The sequence below is a fragment of the Anastrepha ludens genome, chromosome 4 (genome assembly GCF_028408465.1).
Source record: "Anastrepha ludens isolate Willacy chromosome 4, idAnaLude1.1, whole genome shotgun sequence".
In the NCBI taxonomy this organism is placed as follows: Eukaryota; Metazoa; Arthropoda; class Insecta; order Diptera; family Tephritidae; genus Anastrepha; species Anastrepha ludens.
The window spans coordinates 90,823,489-90,850,552 of record NC_071500.1 but is presented as its reverse complement, the minus strand read 5'-3'; the positions used below and the strand labels follow the sequence as shown (position 1 = coordinate 90,850,552).

Below are 27,064 nucleotides of genomic sequence, written 5' to 3'. Positions count from 1 at the left end.
CATGTGCATCCAATAGATTATGACCTGTTAGCATACCTATGATAGTTCTGCAGTCCTTTCGCGAGAGCGTAAGTACGAATTGAGTCAGTTTTTTGACCTTAGTCCTATACATGACTTTTGCTGTTTTGCATGTGGTCAGGTTAGTCCATCTAGCTTCTACTTACCTTTTCATGTGGTCGTCCATTTCGTTGTATATTGTGTTTAGCGGTTTTGGTATGTCACTCTCTTGTTCAAAAGGTAGTCTAACAGCACTTTTTGCTATCTCATCTACTATTTCGTTCCCCATAATGCCTTTGTGACCAGGTACGCAGTAGATATGCAGCCTACTGTTTGCGGCTAGCCTTTCTATGGCCTCCCTGCTCCGTCGAAGATTTTTGGACTTAATATGAGCTTATTGCTCTTATTGCTGCTTGACTATACACGTATATATTAATTGTTGAGTTCTTTCTTGTTCTAGTGTAGGCTAGCTCCGCGGCCTTCCCCACAGCAAAAACTTCCGCTTGGAAAATACTGCTGTGGTCTGGCAGCTTGTTAGACTGCCTTATTCCTAGTTTTGAGCAGTAAATACCCGCTCCCACTTCGTCTGGAGTTTTCGAGCCGTCTGTATAGATGTGAAAAGTTCTATGGCCAGGCTTCATGCCTTTGTGCCATCCCTCCTCTTCAATTGTAGTGCGAAACCTTCTCTCCCAATTAAAGTACGGAGTCATGTGCCAGTCAAGCCACCTGAGCTCCACTTTCCTATTGAGCTGTGACCGAAGGTTCTGCAGATGAATACCCCCGCAGCCATTAGCCTCCTCGCGGATTTCGCTGCCAGGTTTTCCGCCATGAGGTCAATAGGTGGCATGCTGAGTATCATTTCCAGCGCCGCCGTTGGAGTGGTTTTCACCGCTCCTATTATGCACAGAGCAGCGAGTCGTTGAATCCTTTCCAGTGGCATTAAGTATGTTAGTTTTATTGTCGCAGTCCACCATACTAAGGCTCCGTACAGTAATATTGGTCTAACTACTGCCGTGTAGCACCAATGTATCAGAGAGGGTGATAGACCCCAAGTAACGCCCAGCATTCTTTTACATGCGTACAACGCATGACTGGCTTTTTTCACCCTCTCCTCAACGTTGTGCTTCCACAGCAATTTGCTGTCCAGTATTACTCCGAGGTACCTCGCATAATCTTTGAGAAGTAGTTCGTTGTTGCCTAGCTTCGGGAGGTTCCACGCCGGGACTTTGTACTTCCTGGTAAAAAGTACCATGTCCGTTTTTCCCGCGTTTATCCCTAGCCCTGCGCGAGATGCCCATTGGTGTATCGTTTTGAGAGTGTTGTTCATCACATTACTGATGGTGTCCAGGTACTTTCCCGTAACTACTATAGCTATGTCATCGGCATATGCCACTAGTTTTGGTGTCCCTCCATCAAGTTTCTTAAGCATTTCATTTGCTACAAGTAACTATAATAGCGGCGATAGTACCCCACCTTGCGGAGTACCTCTGCATTCATATTTGGTGACGCTCGCATCTTTCCACCCCGCTCTTATCTTTCTGCTAGCTAATAGCTGCCTTATCCATAGATAAATCGCGGGTTGCACATTAAGTGACTCTATGCTATTTAAAATAGCATCTTTTGTCACGTTGTTAAAGGCCCCTGATATATTTAGAAATACTCTTAGAGCATACTCCTTATATTCAAACGCCTTTTCTATGTTTAGTACAAGTGAGTGAAGTGCAGTTTCAGTAGATCTGCCTTTAGTGTAAGCGTGCTATGCCTTGGATAATTCGTCCGGCGCAATTGTGTCTCTAATGCATGTGTCTAGAATCTTCTCTAACGTTTTCAGTAGAAATGAGGTCAGACTAATGGGCCTGTATTCTTTTGAGTAGAGAGGGTTGCTTTTTCCCGCTTTTGGAATAAACACAACTCTCGCTTCTCTACACAATACAGGAACGTAGCTGAACCTCAGGCATCCCCTGAATATCTTTCTTAACCATGGTACCACAAGATGGCTTACCTTTTGGAGCATGGCTGGGAAGATTCCATTGGTTTGGGGAATAAGTTCATAGCGATTTTATATTTTCTTGTATTTTACAACGATTTGTTTGCTGTTTGACAAAGGGTAAGTATTCAATCGATAGAACTCTTTCAGCTCTACAAAACAATGTGAATCATATTTTTGAATTATTTAATTTTTTATTAGTTCTAAGGCTTAGAAATAGAGTACCCAGAAGGCAAAAATCAACATTTTCGACACCTGCTCTTCTGTGCTTTTCATCATCAAAAAGCTGCCGAAGCAGCCCGGAACATTTGCGACGTGTATGGAGAAGGTGTCATAGGTGAGTCTACATGACGTAAATGGTTTGCAAAGTTCAAAAAGAACGACTTTGACGCCGATGACACGTCCCGCAACGGAAGACATTCTGAATTCGATGAATAACATCTCGCATCACTTCTGAAGGAGAACGGTTGTTAAAACAGTCGTGAATTGACGGACAAAATGAACTGTGATCATAAAATGAATCCCAATCCCCGTCATTCAATGTGATTTCCCGAAAAACTGGGAGCCTGGGTACCTCACGAGCTCAACGAAAAAACGAAAGTCGCTTTCAAATTACTTCTCAGCATCTCGTCCGCCATCGATCAACACGCGGTCTTAAGCAGCGCTTTTTGTACCGAATCGTCACGGAAGATGAGAAATGGTGCCTATACATGAATATGAAGTAAAGAAAGGAGTGGGTGACTTCAGGAGATACGCCAAAGCTGAGAGTCCAGCCGGATCTTTATCCAAAGTAGGCGGTGATATGTGTTTGGTGTGACTGGGAGGGCATTTTGCACTGGGAAATGATCGAAAAGAATGCCACGGTCAACAAGGAGTTGTACATTGTCCAGATACACTGCGTGAATGAGGCTATTCGACTGAAAAAACCTGATCGAAATGGTCAAACCGTACTCCTTCACGACAGCGCCAGACGCCATGTTACACAAGTCGTCAAAACCGCACTCCAAGAGCTCGAATGGGAGGTCTTTCAGCATCCGCCATATTCTACGGACCTTGCACCAACCGATTACCATCTTTTCCGCTCCCTGGTAAACCATGTAAAGGGCGTTACTTTCGATAACAAAGATACCCTTAAAAGCTGGGCCAACCACTTCATTGACACCAGACAAGACGAAACGGCATCAAAAAACTGGTCGAGCGGTGGAAAGAGGTTGTAATCAGCAACGGCGAATATTTAATTGATTAACTTATTGATACAATTACTGATTTTTGTTTGAATAAAAGTGGGCGATAAGAACGCTACGAGCTTATTCCCCAACCTAATAGTTGGCTGGGTGCGTAATATAGGAGCCATTCTTTCACAAATAGTGCAGGATGTTTGGGGGCATTGTCTTGATGATGATTCTACTGATGGCTTCAAATGTTGTTCCAATATGTTTTTATATTTATATCGGTCCATATTATCTTCAATCAAGATCATCTTTCCAACGCTAGATGCAGCCAAAGCTCCCAAACCCATTACGCTAACATCGCCGTGTTTGACAGTAAGTGTCCAATTTTTCATTTCCATATCCGCATTTAAAAAAAAAATAAAATAATTGGCGCGTACACTTCTGTTAGGTGTTTGGCCGAGCTCCTCCTCCTATTTGTGGTGTGCGTTTTGATGTTGTTCCATAAATGGAGGGACCTACAGTTTCAGGCCGACTCCGAACGGCAGACATTTTTATGAGGAGCTTTTTCATGGCAGAAATACACTCGGAGGTTTGCCATTGTCTGCCGAGGGGCGACCGCTATCAAAAAAATGTTTTTATTAATTTTGCTTTCACCGAGATTCGAACCAACGACCTCTCTGTGAATTCCGAATGGTAATCACGCATCAACCCATTCGGCTACGGCGGCCGCCATATTTTAGCTCCGCCATTACTTCCAATATATTGAACTTCAATTCGTTAGTAAATAGAACTTTAGACCAGAAATCCATTCCCTTGCCAAGATGTGCCCATGTGAGCTCAAGCCGAAGACGACGGTTTCTTTCTGAAGCCGAAGGCTTTTTACGTGGTGTCATGCTGAAATATCCGTCTAATTAAGATATCTCTTAATAGTTTTTGGATGAACAGTTTTTCCGGTTGTCTCGACGATATGTTGGATTAATTTCGGAGCACTAATTCATGGAGTTTTTCGATTTCCCTTAAAACGGAGCTTCCATCTCTTCTGGACAGCTTCTTTGGGCGGCCGGTTCGCTTTTTATTTTTACCAAATATTTATCTCTTTTAATAACAACATAAAAATTAACTTTGCACTCTATTTTTTTATTTGAATTCATTATGATTTATGAGCATTAAACTTCATTTGAGTATTTTTTTATGAAATTTTTTTATTCAGAATTATCAGTAAGCATTTCTTCTTGTATTAGTCTTTCTTTTATGTATGCAGTGGTTGGCTTCTGATATCTCTAAATATTTATAAAATCTCTAATAAAGTTCATGACAGATTGACCACTTATTTGTAGATGTGTATATACATATGTATGTATGTACATATGTGCCCATTTATTGATAAAACCAGAGTTGAGATTCGTCGAGCAAACTGATAACCTTTCGTTGTCTTCATCATTTAATGAGTTTGCTTGTGGTGTGTCCAACACCCATATATGTACATATGTATGTATGTATGTATTTAAGCACATGCTTCTGTTATCAAATCAGTTTCGTTAAAAATAGCTAAAAAATTGTAGTTGATTGGCTTACCTAAACTGATTATTTTCGATGGCATGTGCTTCTTCTCTTCCTCTACTACCACCAGCTGGTACCGCATCGAATACTTTCAGAGCCAGAGAGTTTGTATCTATTCGGACGACATGACCCAGCCAACGTAGCCGCTGGACCTTTATTCGCTGCTCTATGTCTATGTCGTCGTAAAGCTCATACAGTTCATCGTTCCATCGCCTGCGATATTCGCCGTCGCCAACGTTAAAAGGTCCAAAAATCTTGCGCAGAATCTTTCTCTTAAACATTCCAAGGGACGCCTCATCGGATGTTGGATGTTGTCTTCTGTGCCATATGATAGAACGCGCATGATGAGAGCATTATGAAGTGTTAGTTTTGTTCGTTGGGAGAGAATTCCACTACTCAATAGTCTACTTAGCCCAAAGTAGCACTTTTTGGCAAGAGAGATTCTAAGTTAGATTTCAAGACTGAGAGTGATGTCTTGTTACTATTTCAAGACTATATCGGTACTTTCAGAAAGTAAGTGTACTTAATTTGTGTGGACTTGAAAAAAAATTAAAAAAAAAATTACATGGTTAACTTTGTACATATGCCACCCCTAACATAGAGAAAAAAGTAATATATATAATATCTACATTAGTCCACCTGAGTCTAAAGTATTTTTGCTGGGGGATCCGAAGAAAAGCATTTTTTTGCCGAACATTTTTCGTCATATCTGAGGCATTTACAATTGGATTTTAAAGAATGATTTTTCGAAAATAATTCCAGAAGAAATTGTTTTCTTCCAAAGTTGTTTGGCCGCAAATACCCCGTCTAGTACTTACCCAGTACCTCAGTTCCTTTAACCTACCACCTTAGGGTCAGTATATTAAGGTTTATCGAAAATCATTCAACTTTTTTTAGGAAACTCTCTCGATTCGAAGGCAATGCAGATTTTATTTTGGCCGAATGTTGGTCACCTTTTTTTTTAATTTTGTCTTATCATTGGTTAAGATAAGTTAAGAGTAAAGATAAAACTAAATAAAACTAAACTCCATAGGAATGAGTTAGGTCACAAAGGAAAGGATGTTGTGCTTTTTCTATAACAATAAACAAAGCACAAGAGCAATCATTGAAAGTTTATGTATTAAATCTCGAAAAACCGTGCTTTTTGCCGGATCAGTTTATAAGTCGTCTGCTCTCAAGTGGGAATAACAAAGCAAAAAATTATTTTTGCAGAAGACGGAAGAACTGAAAATAGAGGCTTTCCAAGGGGTTAGAATAAAATATTGGGTGGTCGAAAAAGTCTTTTCGTATTTTGTCAATAGATGTCGTTGGAGTCATCTATCTCCAGTGCTACCAATCCCATTGTGTCATATCATATGGTGTTAGAAAGGTAACATTTGAAGCTTCATTTAACCAAAAAAAAAATTAAATTCGAAGAAGTAGAAAAAAAGTTATAGCTGTTCAAAAATTAGTGAAAATAATGAAGAAATTCGCTATATTTTGAAATTTTTGTATGAAAAAGGGAAGAATGCCACGCAAGCCACCAATGAAATTTGCGAAGTTTACGGAGACGATCTGTATCAGTTCGTGTAGCACAACAATGGTTCGCTCGCTTCCGTTCTGGAAATTTCGATATGAAAGATGCATCTCGCTCCGGTGGACCTATCGTTGAAAAAGTCGATGAAATTATGGAAAAGATTGACCAGGACCGTCACATAAGCTGCCATGACATCGCCAAGGCACTAAACATTCATCATCAAATGGTTTTGAACCATTTAAAAAAGGCTGGTTACAAAAAGAAGTTCGATGTTTGGGTACCACATGAATTGTCTGTGAAAAATTTAATGGACCGAATTAACATCTGCGATTCTTTGCTGAAACGAAATGAAATCGAACCATTTCTGAAGCGAATGGTAACAGGAGACGAAAAGTGGATCAAATACGACAATAATATGCGAAAAGGATCATGGTGCAAGGGTGGTGAAGCTTAACAAATGGTCGCAAAGCCAGGATTGACGCCTCGAAAAGTTATGCTGTGCGTTTGGTGAGATTGGAAAGGAATCATTCACTATGAGCTGCTCCAACCTGCTCGAACGATTGATTCTGCACTTTACTGTCAACAACTACTGTCCAGAACTGATCAGCAGAATGGGCGTCGTCTTCCATAAGGACAACGCTAGGCCACACACATCTTTAATGACTCGGCAAAAACTGGGAGAGCTTGGCTGGGAAGTTTTGATGCATCCACCATATAGCCCTAACCTTGCACCATCGGACTACCATTTGTTTCGGTCAATGCAGAACCCCCTTAATGGTGTAAAGTTGGCTTCAAAAGAAGCCTGTAAAAATTACTTGTCGCATTTTTTCGCCGAGAAACCACAAAAGTCTTACACTGATGGAATAATGTCTCTAGAAGAAAAATTCCAAAAGGTGGTCGCCCAAAAAGGTACATATTTGGTTTAATAAAGTTCATTATAAATATAAAAAAATGAGTTGAAGTTTGATTAGAAATACGAAAAGACTTTTTCGACTACCAATATACAGCGGCGCGTCGGGTATTTGCTGGCATGCATATATAGACACACATACACTTGTATAATGATGAACTGAGTAATCGAATTGAAAGTGTTTCTTTCTTTTATAAAATTTCTGTTTATTTGCCACTTGATAACTGACCTCTAGTAAAAATGTGTGCGCAATATGGGTCCTAAGCTAGCCTTAAGGAGAAGGACGCGCACATATGTGGCACGTACCCTAAAGCTGGTCCTGCCTGGCCAACATATTTATTTAGATCATAAAAACCGTTGCATTTTTTGCATTTATAACTCGTGCCGCGTTATACCACCCATGTACATATGTAAGTATGTATGTGAGTATGTAAATGTATCTGCTACTAGTAGACATATCCTTTCTGTTACCCAGCCATTACAAGGCTGACTGATGACTATACACATTGGTGTTTCTTACATGTGTCGAAATATGTATATGTACATTAGGGTGCATCAGTCTCCGTACATTTACTATATTTTAGACATTTTATTATATTTTTATTTATTATATTAGAAAATTCCTCAAAAATCTATTTCTTTTTATTAATAAAATAATAATACATTTTTAAATAATTTTTTTTAATAATAAAATGAGATTTAAAAAATATTTTTTTCATATGATAGAAGAGTTTAAGACTGAAAAGTGTGCATTAGGGTGCATCACTTTCTATACAAGCAAAAAAAATTGGTACTGCTTTTTGTCGGACTTATAAAATTTACTATATTTTAAGACTTCGGTTAAAATATTTTGCAAAAATGTAAAGATTTACAGCTGAACAGATTTGAAAATTTCCCAAAAATCGAAGTTTTTTATAAATAAAATAAGTATGTAATAAAATTTTTTCCTTAAAATCTGCTCAGATTATAGAAGGGGTTAGATTAAAAAATGTGCCTAGAAATATCTACATTAGGGTGCATCACTCTTAATAAAATAATATAAATATTTTTTAATTTATTATATTTGATATTTTTGGTATTTTTTACTTTATTAAATTTTAATACAAATTATTATAAATTCGAGTTTTTAGCTTAAAGCGAAACTAAAAAAGTTTAATTATTTGAAAATTACCCAAAAATCGTTATTATAGCTTCAAGCGAAGCTAAAAAAAGTTTGCACAGAAATGCTTAAAAAATTTATCAACGAATGCTGATAACTGCGTAAAAAATGTTGGAACGTAATAGGTTCATTTTCCATGAAATGAAAGGTATGAGAAAAAATCTTTCTAATGGCACCTTAGAAGACTAAATCGGCCAAAATTTGGATGAGTTATTAAAGTTCTCCTTAAATCGATCCGCCAAAAAGTCGAGAAACGGAAAAAAGTAAAAAATAAAATATCTCATTATTTTGATGCAGTTGATATAGTTTTAAAAAATATTTTATGTACACTTTTTAAGCTTCAATTTCTCTTAATTTTTTTTGAAAAAAAGTTTTTTTTAAATAATTTTTTTTTTTTACTTTTACTTAAACTCAAGGTATTTTCAAATCTTTTAACTTTAAACTTTTCTGTTATGTGAGTTAATTTTTTGTAAAAAAATATTTTTAAAATTCATTTTTTTTTTAATAAAAACTCAATTTATTTTCAAATCAGTATTTTCAAACCTTCTAACCCTAAACCTTTCTGTTATGTGAGTTAAGTGTTTCGAAAAAATATTTTTAAAATTCATTTGTTTTTTCAATATTTTTCTTAAAAACAAAAACTTAACATATTTAAAATCATTGTTTTCAAACCTTTTTACTTTAAACTTTTCTATTATGTGAGTTTATTTTTTGAAAAAAAAAAATTTTTGAAAATTAAATTGTGAAAATTAAAAAATTATGAAAACGAATTTGGTTTTCTATTTTTTTCTTTAACTCAATTTATTTTCAAACCTTTTGACTTTAAACTTTTCTGTTATGTGCGTTTACTTTTTGTAAAAAAATATTTTTAAAATATTTTTTTTTTTTATAAAAACTCAAGGTATTTTCAAATCGTTATTTTCAAACCCTTTAACTTTAAACTTTTCTGTTATGTGAGTTTATTGTTTGTAAAAAAATATTTTTAAAATAATTTTTTTTTTCAATAAAATTTCAAGGTATTTTCAAATTGGTATTTTCAAACCTTTTAACCTTAAACTTTTCTGTTGCTAGATCTGTTTTGGAAAAAATTTTTTTTTTAATAAAATTTAAATTTAAAAATTTTTTTAAACGGAAATTTCAGTTTAAAAACATTTCTTTTATAAAAAACTCAAGGCATTTTCAAACTTCCTAACCTTGAACTTTTCTATTATGTGATGTTTTTTTGGAAAAAGTAATTAAAAGATATGTTTTTTTTATAAAAACTCAAGCTACCTTGAATTATCGGTATTTTCAAACAAATATTTTTAAAATATTTTTTTTTTATGAAAAACTCAAGTTATTTCCAAACCGGTCCAGCTAACATAATCTATACAATTTTTATTTAATAATCTAAATAATTTTAATTTTAATTTAATTTAAATAAAATTTATAATAAATTTTATAATTCCATTTGTAAAACCGCAAATTTTTTGATGATCCACCCTAATGAACAAACATATTTGTATAAGTAAGCACACATGTGATTTCATTGGGATTCATAAATAGAAGTCCTGCTGACAGCCTGTGGCGTTAGTATAGGTGCTATTTTTAGCCACCCACTGTTGTTTTACAAGCCTTTCATACAAGTACTAATACATACATACATATGATATGTTGCTCATGCTGTTTTTTATTTTTGTATTAATTTTTTGTTTTATTTATTTCTTCAAATGTTAGTCATATGTAGAGCAGGCTCTGCTAGGTTTCTCCATATGTCGCGCATGCGCATAGCAAATGGAGCTGCTTTCACTGAAACATATTTTGGATAATACTGGTAGAAAGTCATTGCCTGCTCATGCAAGAACAGCCTTCGATATTCTGTTTATACAATTTTATATATTTGAAACCAATTTTCCTGAGCTGCCTAAATTAATTTGCATTTTCCCTCTGTGCCTCCTTTATTGTCGGCTCCTTTACTAAAAATCGTTTTATTATTTGTGCATTCATCTTCTGCAATAAACATTTTTTTCTTATTTTTATATTAATCTGCTTCAGTAAAATTCCTTTTCCGGTTCGATAGTTAATGCTAACTGGAAACTCGAATCTTTCTAATCACTCTTCATGGCAGTCGTGACCGGACTTAACCCAAAGCGTTTCTGATTTCAATGTAGCTTGAGTGTCATATACATACATATGTGATATACATAATGACGTGAGCAATGCAACGATTACTATGCTCATAAAAATATATATAAAATAAAAAATCTGATTAACTCAACTAAAATCGCTGAAAGGCTGCAAATTAAGAGTAATCAAGTGATAAGGCAGGTCAGGCGGAGCAAGACGTCAATGCGTGAAAGAAATGAAGCTAGAATATTAGCTTAACAAACGTAAAGAAACACACTCACTAACATAACAAAATTCTTAGTCGGTTGCTTGGCCTTTTTCCCTCATCACTGATGCTGTCTCTACTTTGGCTTGTCAATCGATTTAGGCTGCTTCCTTGGCCCTTGGCTATGGGGTTAAGTAGAGTTTTTGTCATGGCTTTAAGCGATTTTATGGGTTAACCATGCCTGTATGTATGTACCTGTAAAGCTGTGACAAAATGACTTTTACTGCTGCAGCGAAAGCATAAAACCTGTTCGTTGCCATAAAGGTTATGAAGGGAAGAAGAGAAGTAAAAAATGAAGGAAAAAAATTCGTATGAGCTGAGCTTGCCCTTAATGACATTTTCACAAACAAAAAGTGGTAGTTAAGATGGGGCGAAAAAATATCTATGGTGTATAGCAGCAACTAGCAATAGTTGGCAGTATTAAAAGCGACGATAAAAACAACAATAACGGCAATACCATTTTTACATCTTCGTTAAATCTCTGCATTTTGCTGCTTAAATCGATTTTACGTTTGTGCTGCTATCAGTTTCATTCGATGCTTAGAATCGTTGAAGCAGCAAAAACTAATCAACTGCAAATTAACCAGCACACATACACACACAAATGCATCCACATACACAGTTGAAGTATTGCAAAGAAAATCTCAAGTAGTAACACGTTTTCTGATTTGGAACCAACTAGTACGATTGAGGTTAATTAGGAACCGCTTTGCTACTTATCGCCTTCAGAGCGTGAAAGTATGAGTACTAAAATCGAAGAGTAAAAAAAAAAAGTCATTAAATTTGTGCCATAAAAACCGCGACTGTGTGAGAGTACACTAAGGTTTCTGGTATAAGAGATGGCGCAAAATAAATCACACTCTCGGAAATTTTTGTAATTTTTCAATATAATTTTTGCAAATGGCGTCGTATGACAATCATATTTGACATTTGTGAGCTTGACGGCTGTGGAGCTATGAGCTTGACAAGCAATGGAGCGCGTGCAGGTCAAAATAAAGACTTCCTTCACTTAAAATATTTTTTTTTTAATTAGTAAAAAAAGTTATTCAAAAATAAAATTGTATGATTAATTCTGTGCTAGTAAGAAAGTTGCTCGTTCGAGCTCGGAAGAGCAGATAAGGCATTTTTTTGTACGAAAAATGTAACTTAAGGCCCTTGCGCCCATTTTAACTACAATATTTTTTCTTCGTTTTAATCATTTCATATTTTTTTGAAGAAGTAAAAGGTTACTTGTGAGTAAATTTGGGAAATAGTGGCACAGAATCTTCTAATCATCATGTTTTTATCATTATTGAAAGAAATTAAATATTTAAAAATGCCTTATTTTTAAGTAGATTACTTGATTATTTTCTTGCTAATAATAAATAAATAAATAAATGAATGAATAAATAAACAAGTAAATAAATACGGCGGCCGCCGTAGCCGAATGGGTTGGTGCGTGATTACCATTCGGAATTCACAGAGAGAACGTTGGTTCGAATCTCGGTGAAACACCAAAAAAAAAAAAAAATTAAGACAAAAATTTTTCTAATAGCGGTCGCCCCTCGGCGGGCAATGGCAAACCTCTCAGTGTATTTCTGCCATGAAAAAGCTCCTCATAAAAAATATCTGCCGTTCGGAGTCGGCTTGAAACTGTAGGTTCCTCCATTTGTGGAACAACATCCAGACGCGCACGACAAATAGGAGGAGGAGCTCGGCCAAACACCCAAAGAGGGTGTACGCCCCAATTATATATTGTATATATATATAAATAAATCCTACGTTCAAGAAAAAGGTTCAACTCGAAGCACTTGCTGCAGCCATCTTACCTTGGAATGGTATAGAAATTTTCCAAACATTCAGGCAACATTGTCCATTGTATTTAAGACCTAGAGAGAGGATTGAAAGAATATGGATTAATTTCTCCTCTGCCAACGGCTCAGATTTTTTTGAATCTTAGAAAGAGAGACAATATATTTAGCTCGTACATTCTCAAGAATCGACCATCTAAGGCCAGGAAAAGACGGACAGTTGCAAAGGAAAGGCTTTGTACCTCACCCTCCAAATAAGATATACTAGCCCCATAGATTTTGCTTGGTAATTAATCCTATCAGAGCTTCTCTATTTGAGAAGAAATTTCGCTACCACGATGGCAGACGTTTTGAGAAAATATTTAGTTGTTCTGCAGGTGTCAGTACTGCAAAAACATTTCTTATTCGCTTTATTAATGAAAACCTTGATGTAGCCGACTGTTCTCGCTATGCCTGGTGTTAAAATTGGCTCCAGTCCAATTGTATGCTCTAAAGATCCACAATTCGCTATTTCATCAGCCAATTGGATCCCCTTAACATTACACTGTCCCGGCCTCATATGAGTTTAAGCTTTTAAGTTTTCTTTGTTGTAGGTCCACATCTCAAACTCAACGTATTCACGTAATTTGGACTTCCCCTTCTCTTTTCTGAATACTATTGTATATCTGTGTTTCTCTTCTTTTCTCAACTCTTCACTGTACTCCTAAGTGGCTCACGTTGCGCCCGCATCATCTTTCTTTTCTGCGACAGCTTTGCATTTCGTGTCGCATCAGTTGTTTCGGCCTCACCCAATTCTAATTACTTTTCCTTTAAATAGGCCTCTCTGAGAACTTTAGCGTTAGCTGAGTGTCGAAACTGTTAACTGTCAACTGCGATTCCCACCTTTTTACGGGTTACCTTACTTGTGTTGCTTGAAGCAAGTCTTTGGCCCGCGGACTTTGAGTGTAACGAAATGGTGTTCAGACTCGATGAATCATTCGTAAATATACCATATATAAAGTACCAGAATCACACTTGCCTTTTGTTTGTCGGAGAATGATTGAATTGGTTTTGAGTTTTTCGATCAAGAGGCAGCCACTTAGTCAGAGGTGACCACTTTTAGTAAGATATTTTCCAAGCTTTCCGCACACTCATAAAAGTAGCCCATACACAAGCACACTTGGCTGCAGTGGTCACAACAGATACTTTTAAAATGTAATCTTAGATTTATGTGGGTACTTAAATTCTTTTCCTTTTGATGGCTTTGAAACTGCTTTTGAAATGGTGATGATTAAGAAAATTTGAATTTGTTACTCATAAAAACTCACTCATAAATAAACATACACACAAATGGACAGACAAATTAATAAATATTATATACTAATGCAACTTGGAGCATCAGTCAGGAATATCAACTTGCAAATAAATTATACAGGTTGTGCGGTCATTATGGGCACATGCATGGGACACCTCAATGCATATACAGGGTAGTCCGAGTAGAGATATTTGTTTTGAAACAAATTTTATTTTACTTGAACTACAGGTAAGTAAAAAAAATTATATATTTCCAAAGTCGTCCAAGTCCACCAAATAGAACGATTATTGAAAAAAGTTTTGGCTGAAATGCATTTTCAATTCATTATTATTTATGTTTTTAACTGTTAAAAATAAAAACAATATTTCGTACATTTTTTCCAAATATCAAAAAAAAAACAAAAATACAGGTATCCCTTGTATAACGCAGTCTTATACAACGCGGTTTCGATATAACGCGATTTGGCTTTGACGATATGAAGGAAGATGACATTTATGAAATTATGAATGAAGGTACAGACTTCACCGAAACAGACTTAATTCAATTAACAACTGAATCTCCATTCGTCTCAAATCTCGCACAAGATGACGTCACTTCGGTAGAAGATATCTGTGAATCAATTCCCAGTTTCACTCTGAAGCGCACACGAGAGGGTTTAAGTTTGGTTGAGAAAATGAAATCTTTCTTTACAACTAATGATCTTTCGCAGGAGAGATCCAGCAAAATAATAAGGGAAATAGATATTAATCTAGCTTACGAGCCTTAGCCTTATTACGAAATTGAAAAGGAGCTTAAAAAAACCACCCACCAAAAACTGATAGTAGATTTTGCAATTATAAAACCAGTAGAAGAACCACAAGGTCCCAGAACGAGTTTCTTATCCAATAGCGAAAACTATGTTGAAGAAATATCTTCTGATGAAGCTATTGCTCCCCCAAAACGCCCACGTGCAAAGATCTTTGAAGACAGTGAAACAGATTAATTACCATATGAAGTTTGAAGAATAACAATAAAGTTTTTAATAAACCTTTAATTTGTTTTAGTTTGTTTTTAAATTTTTTAATGTGCACATAATTATTTAAATTTTGTTTTTTGAATTTTGAAATATGTACGTACATATACATTATTATTCATATCTTGTGTTTTTAATTGTATAAGAAAGTTTGAACTTTAGTATTGAGTTGAAATATATGTGCATCTGTTATTTTGTATGTATTTTATTTAAAAAAAAAACCTATTGGAACATAACCCCCAAATTTATATGAAAACTATGTTTTAGATAACGCGGAATTACACAACGCGCAAGTCTTCTGGAACGTAACTATCGCGTTATACGAGGGATATCTGTATATATAATATTTTTAAACGTACTTGCATCTGGACTACCCTATTATTTTAATTATTATTTTTTGATATATTAATTTTTCTTAACTTACTTGCATTTTAATTATTTAAATTCTTTTTTAATTTAATTTTTAATTAATACATATTTTCATTTTGCAATTTGTAAAAAAAGTTCCTACCCTTCTTCTTAATTGTTTTTTAATTTTTTTCACATATTAAAAATATATATTTCCGACTATTCGACTACCCTTTGATATTTTTTAGATTTTTTTTAATATTTTAATGTTTTGACACATACTTGAGTTGGGGCTACCCTGTATTTAAATATATAGGTGTAAAAGCATGCATTTAAATTTAAAATAAATTTTTTTAAATATCCAAATTTTTTAATATACTTGTTTTCGGACTACCCTGTTTTCTATTTTTCCTATATAATTACGTTTAGAGGGATGCATCTAAATTAAAAATTAAAAAGTTTTTTTTTTATATCCAAAGTTTTCTGTATACTTGCTTTTGGACTACCCTATTTTTATTATTTTTAGGTATATATGTAAGCTTAGGGATGCATTTGAATTAAAATTAAAGAAAATGGTTGCGTTGAATATCCAAATTTTTAACATACTTGCTTTTGGACTACCCTATTTTTTATTTTCACCTATAGAAGTTTAGAAGGTTGCATTTAAATTAAAAGTAAAAAAAAAATTTAATATCCAAATTTAGCTTTTGGGCTACCCTATTTTTATTATTTTTACGTTTATAAGTTTAAAAGGAAGCATTTGAATGAAAAAATACAATTGTTTTTTGTTAAACAGCCAAATTTTTCAACATACTTGCTTTTGAACTACTCTATTATTATTATTCTTACTTATACAAGTATTTAAAAAGAATGCATTTAAATTAGAAATTTAAAACAAATTTTTTCCAATTTTTTTAAAAAATTTGTTTTGGAACTGTCTCTTTTTTATTAGTTTTTATATTTTTTTAAGCGTTTAATTCTTCTTTTAATATACTCGTACAGGACTACCACACATATGGTTGTATATATAAAAAAAAATTAAAGGGATACATATAAATAAATAAATTTTAGAAAGAAATTTTAAATATCCATTTTTATTGTTTTTTATTTGGTAAACATTTTTTTAAAACATACGTGCATTTGAACTACCCTGTATGTATGCTTGCATGCATACCCATTTTCATTTGTATACTCGTACATGCATAAATTTAAACATAATTACTTGGTGAGTGCCGGCCACATGCTATGGAACGGGCTAACCTCAACTCTTTTAGCGGCATGGAGACAGATGATTAGTTGTCGTGTGTGTGTATAAATATCAGGTATATTTGTTTGTGTTGTTGTAATCAATGTGCATAAATTAAAAGTAGGATTAGAAAAACAATATAAAAAAATTGAAATCACCTTTTCAATCAATAAAGTATATAATTGGAATATTTTAAAATTATTATATATTTTTTTAGTTTTCTCGGATATGTGTGACTTTGGACAGGTTTACGATTTAAACTTTTTTTCTACCAGTTTTGGACATACAGACATATTACAATTTCATATTTTATTTATAACTATTTCGTTTACAGTTTTTTGTAATTTTTTGATTATAACAGAGAAATGCAAATTAGTAAAAAGGGCCACTTGTTGAGTGGCACTTCATGTGAACGAATATTTTAAGTGCATTCCATACATCTATGCATGCGTGGCCATTTATTGGGAAGTGATGATTGTGCGAGATGCGCATGTGTGTTTAAGTAATATAAGATGTACGAGTATTGGAAAATTAACTCAAATTTAAATAAAAGTCATACCTTTAGATGCCTCGACGGTGCTTTTTCAGTGCAAGAAGGTTTGGTCAGCTTGGTTGAAACATAGGGCCTCAATAAACAAATTATAATCTAGTTTGTTTAGAGCTAGATGTTTAATTTGACTCTAGAAACGGCTGTCTTGTCCGCCTCTGCTGCTAATTGTCGCCTGCATGTGTTGGCTGGTCTCCCGCACCTACGGCTTCCTTGAGGATTCTAGTCTAGCACTGTCCATATGATGTCAAACCGTGGTTTGCGCAATGTGTGTCCGATCCATTTCCACTTGCGACATAATTTCTATGTGAACTGGTGTTTGCCCGGTAGGCGCCCAAATATCATTGTTGCTTATAATATCAGACCAGAAAATCCGCGTTATCTTTCGTAGGCATCGGTTTAGGAAGGATTGCAATGATTGTGATATGTTTGTTGTTAAGTTCCATGTTTCACATCCATACGGAACTACCGACTTCACGTTGGCATCAAATATTTCCATACCTTGTCTAGCATGCCAAATGTTGCGGTTGTCAGTTGATGATCCGCTGTTTTTTTCAATTATGCTCCCAAGGTAGCAAAATTCATCTACATCTTCAAGTGGCGTGTCGGCAATTTGAAGGGTTTGCGTTTCGGTGTGTTAATCCGCATTCTTTAGTCTTTGCTATGTTAACTTACTAGGCTGACTTATAACGCGCTACGTTCTCTACTTCCTAACAAAGACATATTTTAATTTTATATGGGTCTTCTATTATGCGCTTGCAAACCAATTCTATTCACCTTTAGTTTAGCACATCGCAGTTAACTCCGCTTTGTTATGCCGATTTTTGAATTTGAACCAAAACGGGTCAGGAATACGATTTTAAAAAATATTTCTATCCGAATGACACCTAAAGGAAGTTTTTGTTTTTTGCAAAAATAATATTTGCACATATAATATTTTGAATATTAGTTGAATTGTAAATAGCATTTTTAGAAATATTTGTATATATAATTGGCCTTTACATCCTTGGGTATTTGGCCGAGCTCCTCCTCCTATTTGTGGCGTGCGTCTTGATGTTGTTGCACAAATGGAGGGACCTACAGTTTCAAGCCGACTCCGAACGGCAGATATATTTATGAGGAGCTTTTTCGAGGCAGAAATACACTCGGAGGTTTGCCATTGCCTGCTAAGGGGCGACCGCTATTAGAAGTGCCATCTAGAGAGTAAGATTTTCAGATAAAAAGTAGCTCAGAAGATCCCTTCCTGTACATTGAAAGATTCGTCAAGTTTGGTTCATCCGATCCGAATGAAATTAACAACTTTTCCATAGCAATAATGCATTAGTAGGTTTGTTTTTATAATTTCATGTTTTATGACCCCAGTGGGCTTCAAATTTGGGAGCCATCCACAAAGCTATTCGGATATGACTAAGATCTTGCACGTTTGCGCTGCAAGGAGTAGACCACAGGTTCTTAAGGGAACCCCAATTCTTTAATTTCGCGACGAAATCATCTCCAAAGTTCCTTGTCTAGCCAGCTCATCAGCCCAACAATTGCCGCTGTGACCGGGAACCCAAATGAGCCTGATGTCGAAGTATTCGGATGCAATCGAGAGAGAAGCCAGATATTCCCCGACCAATCTCGAGCGCACAAACAACGAGCCCAAAGCCCTAATTGCCGCTTGGCTATCGGAGTAAATATTTACTTCCTTAACGGTAATTATCGAGGTAAGCAACCTACCTACCTTGACCTAACTAGAAAATTATAAAACATTTTTCAGGTATCATAATCATCACCATCATTATTTGATCTCCGAAATTTGCGAAGCATAGAGCCGTGTGGAGTTTCTAGTCTCACATCGGACGCGTCCCCGGGTGGCGGATAGGAGAAAGCTGGGCAGATATGTAGGGTAGTGGAAATAAAAAAACACTTACGACCCTAAACTAGGAATTAACCAGCGTCTGATTCACAATGAGCGACTGAATCCAGTGTTTGACTCATACCGAGTGGCTGTCAACAAATAGCTGATCCCGCTAGTTAAATCAATTCACAATCCCATCGCAAGGATAACAACCTACTGTCTTTGAAAATAAATTCTTATAGAAATCAAAAGTAACATAATAACGGTATTTCAGTACAGGAACCCTTAAAGCGTGTCTGCGGCCGAAATGAGAACAGAACTTCAGAATAAGCAAACTGATGTGATCCACAAAGCAGAAAGCTGAGTCAAAAATAACAACTAGTAGATCCGAAATTTCTTTTGCAGCGGAAATACAGGCATTAGAACTGGTTCGAGTAGATGCCACTGGATTTAGAGTTCTAGCGAAGTTCACGTGGAGCCATTTACTCATATTAAGCGAAAATTTATTTCTGATTATTCATACCTCAAACCATCCAACTTATTTTCCATTCCATTTCGACCCTTCCTTATTAGAAAGCCCTATCAAATTTATCAAATTGTGCGAATGTAGAGAATAAGTTTCGATAATTTCGAATTCACTATTGCCATTCAAACCGCAAAGTGCATATTTCGCTATTTTCATTTACCACGCAGTCCCAAGATCACTAAAATTTGAATGTGAAAAAATAATAAAATATTTTTCTTTTTGTTTTTGCAATTTTATTTTATGCAATTTTTGTTTACAAATATTTTCGCTTAAAAACTATACTTTTCCCTACACAGTTTTACATGGAAGACAATAAACTATGTGAGCAAACCACTTAAAAATTAAATTAGGAAGACATATCAGTAGTTGTTAAAGCTATAAACCTAGATTTTTTCAAAAATTCTATTCTAAGCTTACCCTAAAACTAAACTCGCTAAAATCACAATTAGACAATGAATGAAAAAAATTTGTCACTGTAGCTACAAAATAAATTTTCACAATTGAATATCAATTAATTTATAAAAAAAAATGTATAGCCTTGCGACTAAAAGCTAATATCACCATAAAAATTTATCTTAACTTAAAGTTCAATTTAAAAAATTTAAAAACACACACATACGAGTACACATAAAAAATAGGAAGCTAAACCGCGCACTCGTGGCCGGCGTGCGCGGTGCGGTCTATGCGCAAATGTGCCGCTTCGCCTGGGCTGCAAAGTGGCCGTTGCGCTTAAAGCTGCTACCAAGACTACTCTGGCGAGTGAGCCCATCCTTCTTCTTCTACTTAAACTGCAACTCAGCTCCTGTTTGTTCTTACGCTAACGCTTACGCCTGTCCCCAGCGATCGAGTTGCTGACGCAATTGGTGCTCATGTTGGCGTGGCATATCGGTGGAGGTCCAGAAGAATGTGCCATTGCTGGTGCGCGCAAAATGCACTGGTATGTATTGTTGCTGTTTCACGGGCACAATTTTCTGACTATCACCCTCACGCACAATAATCGCCGCCGATTCGGGTGCGCTGCTGCATTGCTGTAATTCTTCATAGAGGCGTTGCTCTAAAGCTTCATTCGCCAAATTGTCATCGTGCGCACTTAGCGCGGCTGGATCTTTACGCATATCTTCTAGCGATGAATTGTAATCATTCTGTTGCTTCACTTCGGTGAGCGTCTTCTGCAATAACTGCTTCTTCTTGATGATGCGCATCAATGGCCGAAATAGCTTCTTGACGCTGCGCATTGCCATTGTGCGCTGATCTTTAGCGGCGGCTAATTCTGATTCGTAGAAATTATATTCACGCGTTAGAAATGACATTTTCACTTGGAGTTTGTGTTTGTGACTTTTACGGAAAAACTTTAAATTATTTGCTGAACTCTATCTTTTCGCTGTCTATTCCAATTGGTTGCTTGATCGTTAATGCTATTGGAATCGAACAGTCCGGGCCATTTATACGCTTAACGCTCTGTGATCAACTGTTGAGCAGACATTAAGAAAAGTGTTGCGCTCTCATTATGGCGCTCTCTGCTCTTCCATTGTAGCCAATCAACATTGCCATAGCTGGCAGGTGTCTTTCGTTTGCTACCAACTTGACTCACCACCACCACCACAAACAACCACCAGCTCCATTGCCGCTGCACCGACTCAATTCTTGCTACGACGTAATACAAACACCGACTCACAACTCCCTGTTGTTGTCACACCAATACGAATACGGTGGCTGTGCAGGATTTGGTAGTGATTTTTGCTACTCGCTACCCACGGCGTTCTATTTAATGACTTTTCAGATAAATTTTGCCTGTGATGCGAAGAAATGTTGCCATTGCTGGATGTTGGTTTGTGAGCAGGGAGAAAAGGGGATGTTTTTTGCTGTTGAAAATTTAAAGCATCCCTTTTGAATTCAATGTCGTCGCACAATAAATTGTGTAATGCAGGCATATTTCCACTTCTAGGGGACTAAATGAAACTACCACTTCGGCTGATTATGCGATATTTTCTAAATTTGCTCATAGGAAAAGCGACCCATTTTGTAAATTTTAAGCTGCTCCTATGCTAGCGCTTAACGAAATGCGAAATACTGTAGACATCGCAGACAAAACTGCCGCTGCACATGTCGTAATCAGATTGAGAGCTCGGCTACAAGCTTGATCTCACTTACGGACAGTCAAGTATCTTCAGAGACTTTGAGTTGCTTGGCCCGAGCGGGACATTCTCGCACACATGTGGGAGGCGAATTGAATATAGAGCCTGGTGGACCATTTCACGGTTGGCTTCAAGTTGGATGAAAGGTTTAGCGGCGCATAAGTCTCAAGTCTCAAATCTCTCAAGTTCCGCCTTTCATACCATCAATACGTGCTCCAAACTGATGTAGCCGCTTTCAAAGAACCAACTGCACTGTTACTCAATTGTTGAGAAACTGCCAAGGAAGCCAATAACTACTCCGACAGCCAAGTGGCAATCAAGTCCCTGGGCCCGATGATGGTGCGCTCGAATCAGGTCATACCTGTTCTGGTTTGCCTGTCCGCGCTTTCGACCGCATTCGAGTTCCTTGATTTTAGGCTCATTTTGGTCTCAGAAGGTACGGTAGGTAACTACTGGATTGTTGAGTTAGCTACACGGTGACCTGCAAGGTTCTTTCTCTATAAAATGAGAGGATTGACATCTCCTTGACTACCTTTGGTCTGCTAATGGAAAGGTGGGCCATTAAGGGGCCTCAAACAGGCAGATATCTGCAATAAGCCAGAGCTGTTGATGATACGGAGAAGATTGGTGGGATTTCGGTTGGCGCATTGCGCCAGGCTGTCGAAGAAAGAAGCACCCAGTGATCTTAATCGTCTACCTGCGAAACCCGAATATCTAAAGAGAAAATGCTCAATAGTCTCTTTCCCTAAATGGTCCTCACAGCTTTTGCATTGGCGTGGAGTCGCCAAGACTTTCTGAGTCCTCCGTCTGTTGTACTGGGGCCAAAGGGTTTTTGAAATAGTACATGAAGAAATGGAGCTCCATCTTTGTAGCGCTTTCCTGAGAAATAAGTTGTGCAACTTCGCTTTAACAACTGTTAAGGGGATGACCATGACCGGGTAAGAGGTCCCTGAGGCCAATTCAGTCCCCTTCCTGGCAAACTCATATGCAATTTCTTTTCCCTCTATGTACCTATATCCTGGAGCTAAGAACAAAAAAATGTTACCTGCACATCCAAGAGATTTGTTCTTCTTCCTACAGAAGTTGACTAGTTTGGATCCATGGCGTCGTCAGAGCCTTGATCGCGGCATAACTATCGGAAAACATGTTATCTCCCTCGCTCCCACGTTTCTTAAGCACTTTAGATGCAGGCATGTTACTTCAAGATATTGCACGCTACTTCAAGACACACACTACAAACTGGAGCAGGATTTTGGCCTAACGTCTAATAAAGGGTATACAATAGGCCGGGAGACATCAGAATTCGTTTTAGAGGTATGGTTCCTTCGGCAAAGTTTCTTATTTTGTTCCCTAGAATACGATTTTCACAGAGCAATAAGCGATTTTTAAATCCACCCGCCCTAGTATACAAACCTATTATATTGTATATATACCCTCCTGTACCTCTTTTCATAGAACAGCTAAAACGAAAACAAGTAATGCGAATAGCAATGAAGTAATTTTCCCCACTCAACAAAAAATCCCCCTCCTTCCCGCTTAAGAGCCGCAACACTGCTCACAACATCCCAATTTATCGTTGCTTCATTAAATCTCCACGAGCCTTTACACAACTCTTACCAAAAAATACTTACATACATAAATTTATGCATATCTTTTTGCGGCGTATCTTCGAATTCTCAGAACAGGATTTACTGTAATGCGCAATGAACAAAGGCACAAACAGGAATACGAGCAACTTTATGCCAATTCCGCACCGAATGCTCTCATTCGAGTTCCTATTTGGGTAGGCACAAGCTGGCTTGGCATTAAGCCAACAAATGAAAATTCCAAAAAAGGTAAGTAGACATCCCCCAAAAAAAAATTAAACTGAACAAGTTCGAACATGTCCGTGAAAAATTGCGATTCGCCACACATTACGGCTTAAATGTTGCACGTGCAACAAATAGGCTGTAGGGAATCGGAATGGGTAGTGCAAAAGCGGTGCACGAGTAGGATAATAAGAGAAGGAAGTGGATTTACATGTGTAACTGTTAAATCTAAAAATCTGTAATTTCGACAAGTACTAGGCTAATAGGAAAATTCATGTGCCACGCAAATCCATGTTGAGCTGCTGCTGATTTTGTGATTTTCCAATGTTGTTCTCTGAACAGTCCACACAGTGGCTGCTTCAACCAGACAATAGCTGTGAAAGAATTTCATGGAAATATTAGTTCGCAGATTTACATAGGTTTCGGATTTCCTCTTTGCCGCTGCCGCAGCAGGGTTACTCATTTAGTTTAATTTTTTTTTTCATTTGCGCAAGTGTTTGAGCAAACTGCATTTACAGGTATTTTAGCACAGGTATTTCACTATGCATTTTTTCGTTTAGCTGCTCTTGCTGGTGCTAGTCAAATTTACATGAAAAGGTTGCTAGAATTTTCTTATTTGAGTTTAGTGACTTGTGAAATTTGTCGACTGGTAAGTTGGGTATAGCATAGGAAAATTTTATGTGTACTGTATTATCGGCTTGGGATTTCCAACCTAGCTATTGTCTAGGGATGGCTTATTCCCAAAAATCGTGGTGTATCATTTGTAAATATTTGTAGGTGTCGAGAACCCATGCCGTCTCTGACGAAAATATGCTGTCAGGTGTTATTCTTTCAGTTAAATTAAGATGAACCTTTCACACAAAGTACTTCAGTATCAAGTAATCAGTATTCAGTATTTTGTATTCATTAAGTAGTTGGCTCTAAGACTGAAAATGGTACTGAAGCTGGATGACATTTGGCCAATAACTTCAGATGCTTTACTATTTTATGTACGATGAGAACGGTCTTTCAACCAGAAGTCTTTGCAATACTTAACGTGGCAGACCGAATAATTGGCGAGAGGTGGTGAGTATCTAAAATCAATATCTTTTGTGGCAGCCAAGTTGCTCTAAAGGCCTAACAAACCGCTCGCATTTCGTTAAACGCATTCCAGAAATTTAAGTTGAGGCTGAATCCCGTTGTGAGATGGAATCAGCTTGAAGTTATGTGGGTGCCGGGACACCATGGAGTTCTAGGCCACAAACTGGTCACTGGAATTGAAGGAAATGCGAGCCGCTGGAGCGTTCAATGATACCAGAGTCAATCTTACGATCAAGCTTTGCAGAAACACTCGTGCAGTTCATAAAGCGCATGAGAATCGTTAACGCAGTAGTTACGTTTGCAAAACAAACAAGTGTTTTCTGAAAAGATCTGACAGGACGTCAGCAAAATTTCTTCTCAGTCAAAGAGTGTGAGTGAGTGAGCTGTGAGAGCTGATAAGAATAATTACAGCACACAAACCATGGTGATGATATATGGTCAGATGGTCATAGACTTCATTGACGATCCACTGTTTACATCTTCTTTGGATGATAAGAATAGTGCAGAGCATTGTTTCCTATCGCTGCCCAGTTTTCACCAGACTTAGACGGAAGATTTAGGGATCGCATGCTTTGAAAGTGTACGAGCTACATCATATTTCCCCCGAGAAACTGTAAAAGCTCTTACACGTATCTGGAAAGTTTGCACAGGGGCAATGTATTGCCACTTGACCAGGATTAACATCCTCTAAGCTCTTTCTCTTAGCCTTAAGTGCTATAGACAATGCTGCCTAAGTGTGTGGAAAATTTTAGGCCGTATGCAGTTCCTGGTCCCCTACAATTTTCTTTCATTCCATTCAGTATTTGGTATTCAGTATTTAATTTTTGGTGCCCAGTATTTCATCATGGCGCTAACAAGGCTCTGACGACGCCATTATAAAGATCCCAACTAGTCAACTCCTGTAAGGAAGAGATCAAATCTTTTGGCTGTGCACGCCACATTTCTATGATCTGGGCACCAGCAGATGAGCTTGCCAGGAAAGGGACTATCTTGGTCTCAAAGACCTCATACCCGGTCATCAGCATCCCCCTGACTGCTGTGCTGCACTGCGCAACTTATTTCTCAGGAAAACGCAGAAAAGATGGAGCTCCATTTATTCATGTACTATTGTATTTCGAAAACTATTTGCAAAAACTAGTGCAATAGACGGAAGACTAAGAAAGTCCCAGGAACTTCACGCCGTCCATTTTCCAATTTAGCCATTGGACGATCGGCACACTCGCGGAAAAGCTAGGTTTACCATTTAACCCCCATTGCAGAAGCTCAGAGAAGGAGATGCTGAGTCCTTTCTCTGGAAATGTCTGGGTTTGGCAGCTAGACGATTAAGGTCACTGGGTGCTCCTTACTTCAACTGCGTAGGGCAGTGCGCTAACCTAAATCCCGTCAATCATCTCCATTATATCAACAGCTCTGGCTGGATGTAGATATCTGTCTGTTGATAGTCTCATAATGGTATCAAAACGATGCCTTAGTACTACTTGGGCAGTGCCAGTTCGGTACTTCAGCTATTTGATCTACCTGCCTAGGTCGTTTTAAATTTCCTGTAGTCAGCAAGTTAGTACCAGTTTTCGGTACTTTGTATCCGTGCTTAGTATTAATTCAACGGCCACCGTAGCCGAATGAGTTTGAGCGTCGCTGTTATTCGGTAGTGCCAACAAGATCACTTCATTCTGTTAAATGACTTTCGAGGCACTAGTTCGTAGATGTAATGAAATATTATGCTTTCATATAAGAGATCTTTTCCAGGTTTGAGTTAGGTTAAATGGCTGTTCAAGAGCGAATAGACAATTGACAACGGACAATGCCCGGTAAGAACACCCACCAAATTCGAGAGCTGTGACCATGTTACCTCAGGAGATCCCCCGAGCGGTCCCAATCTTCTCGTGGTCAGAATGTTCTCGCTTCTTCGCACACTTGCACATTAACCCAGCGCTGACTGAGTTGACGCGGGGAGCAGACCACAAATCCTAAAGGTAATCAATCCTCTCATTTCCCGAGAAACCGTCTCGATTGCGCCCTGTCTAGCCAGTTCATCACCTTGTCAGTTTTTCGCTATGCCACTGTGGCCGGGAATCCAATTTAGTCTAATAGCGGAGTATTCGGATGCAGTCGAATGATAAATCAGGCATTTTCGACTAATTTCGAACGCATGAAGAACGAGCTCAGCTCTAATTGCTGCCCGACTGTCGGAGTAGATGTTTTCCTCCCCTGCAGTAATTTCAGAATTAAGCAACCAATCCACTGCTTCTTTAATCGCGGCTACATCTGCTTGGGAAAAGCCTATAGTGGTCCGTTAGCCTAAATTTGAGCTTGTTGGTGAGCTCTTGTTAGAATACTCCCCCATCAACACTTCAGTCCAACTTCGAGCAATCCGTAAACATGTTCGCCATGCTATGTCTTCAAATGTTGCCCACGGCCTACTCCAACTTTGAGTGGATATGAATGGAAAAGGTATCGGTCGGGCCCAGCGAGTGTTTCTTCAGGCTTACAGCGACTAGTTTTGATTCAATTTACTCAATTTCATTTACTCAAATTCGCCGTAGCCGAATGGGTTGATGTGTGAATACTATTCGGAATTCGGAGAACGTAGGTTCGAATCTCGGTGAAACACCAAAGTGATGAAAAAAGTTTTTCTAATAGCGGTCGCCCCTCGGCAGGCAATTGTGAGCCTCCTCCACTAGAGAGCTGAATGTAGGCTGCAATCGTTCTTGCAGAGTTCTACTGCGTAGAGGTCCAGCTTTAGTGAGAAAACGCAGGAATGCAATG

General features: G+C 37.3%; 1 protein-coding gene across 1 annotated transcript; it reads right to left on the bottom strand.

Annotated features, from left to right (window-relative positions):
- Positions 1 to 19,504: 19,504 nt before the first annotated feature.
- On the bottom strand, positions 19,505 to 20,703 carry LOC128862052 (enhancer of split malpha protein). The gene has a single exon (XM_054100453.1). The coding sequence runs from the start codon at positions 20,583 to 20,585 to the stop codon at positions 20,100 to 20,102; it is 486 nt and encodes a 161-aa protein (XP_053956428.1). The 5' UTR covers positions 20,586 to 20,703; the 3' UTR covers positions 19,505 to 20,099.
- Between the last annotated feature and the right edge of the window lie 6,361 nt (positions 20,704 to 27,064).

Coding starts and splice junctions, on each gene's coding strand:
- LOC128862052 (XM_054100453.1), bottom strand. CDS start 20,585: ATGTCATTTCTAACGCGTGAATATAATTTCTACGAATCAGAATTAGCC.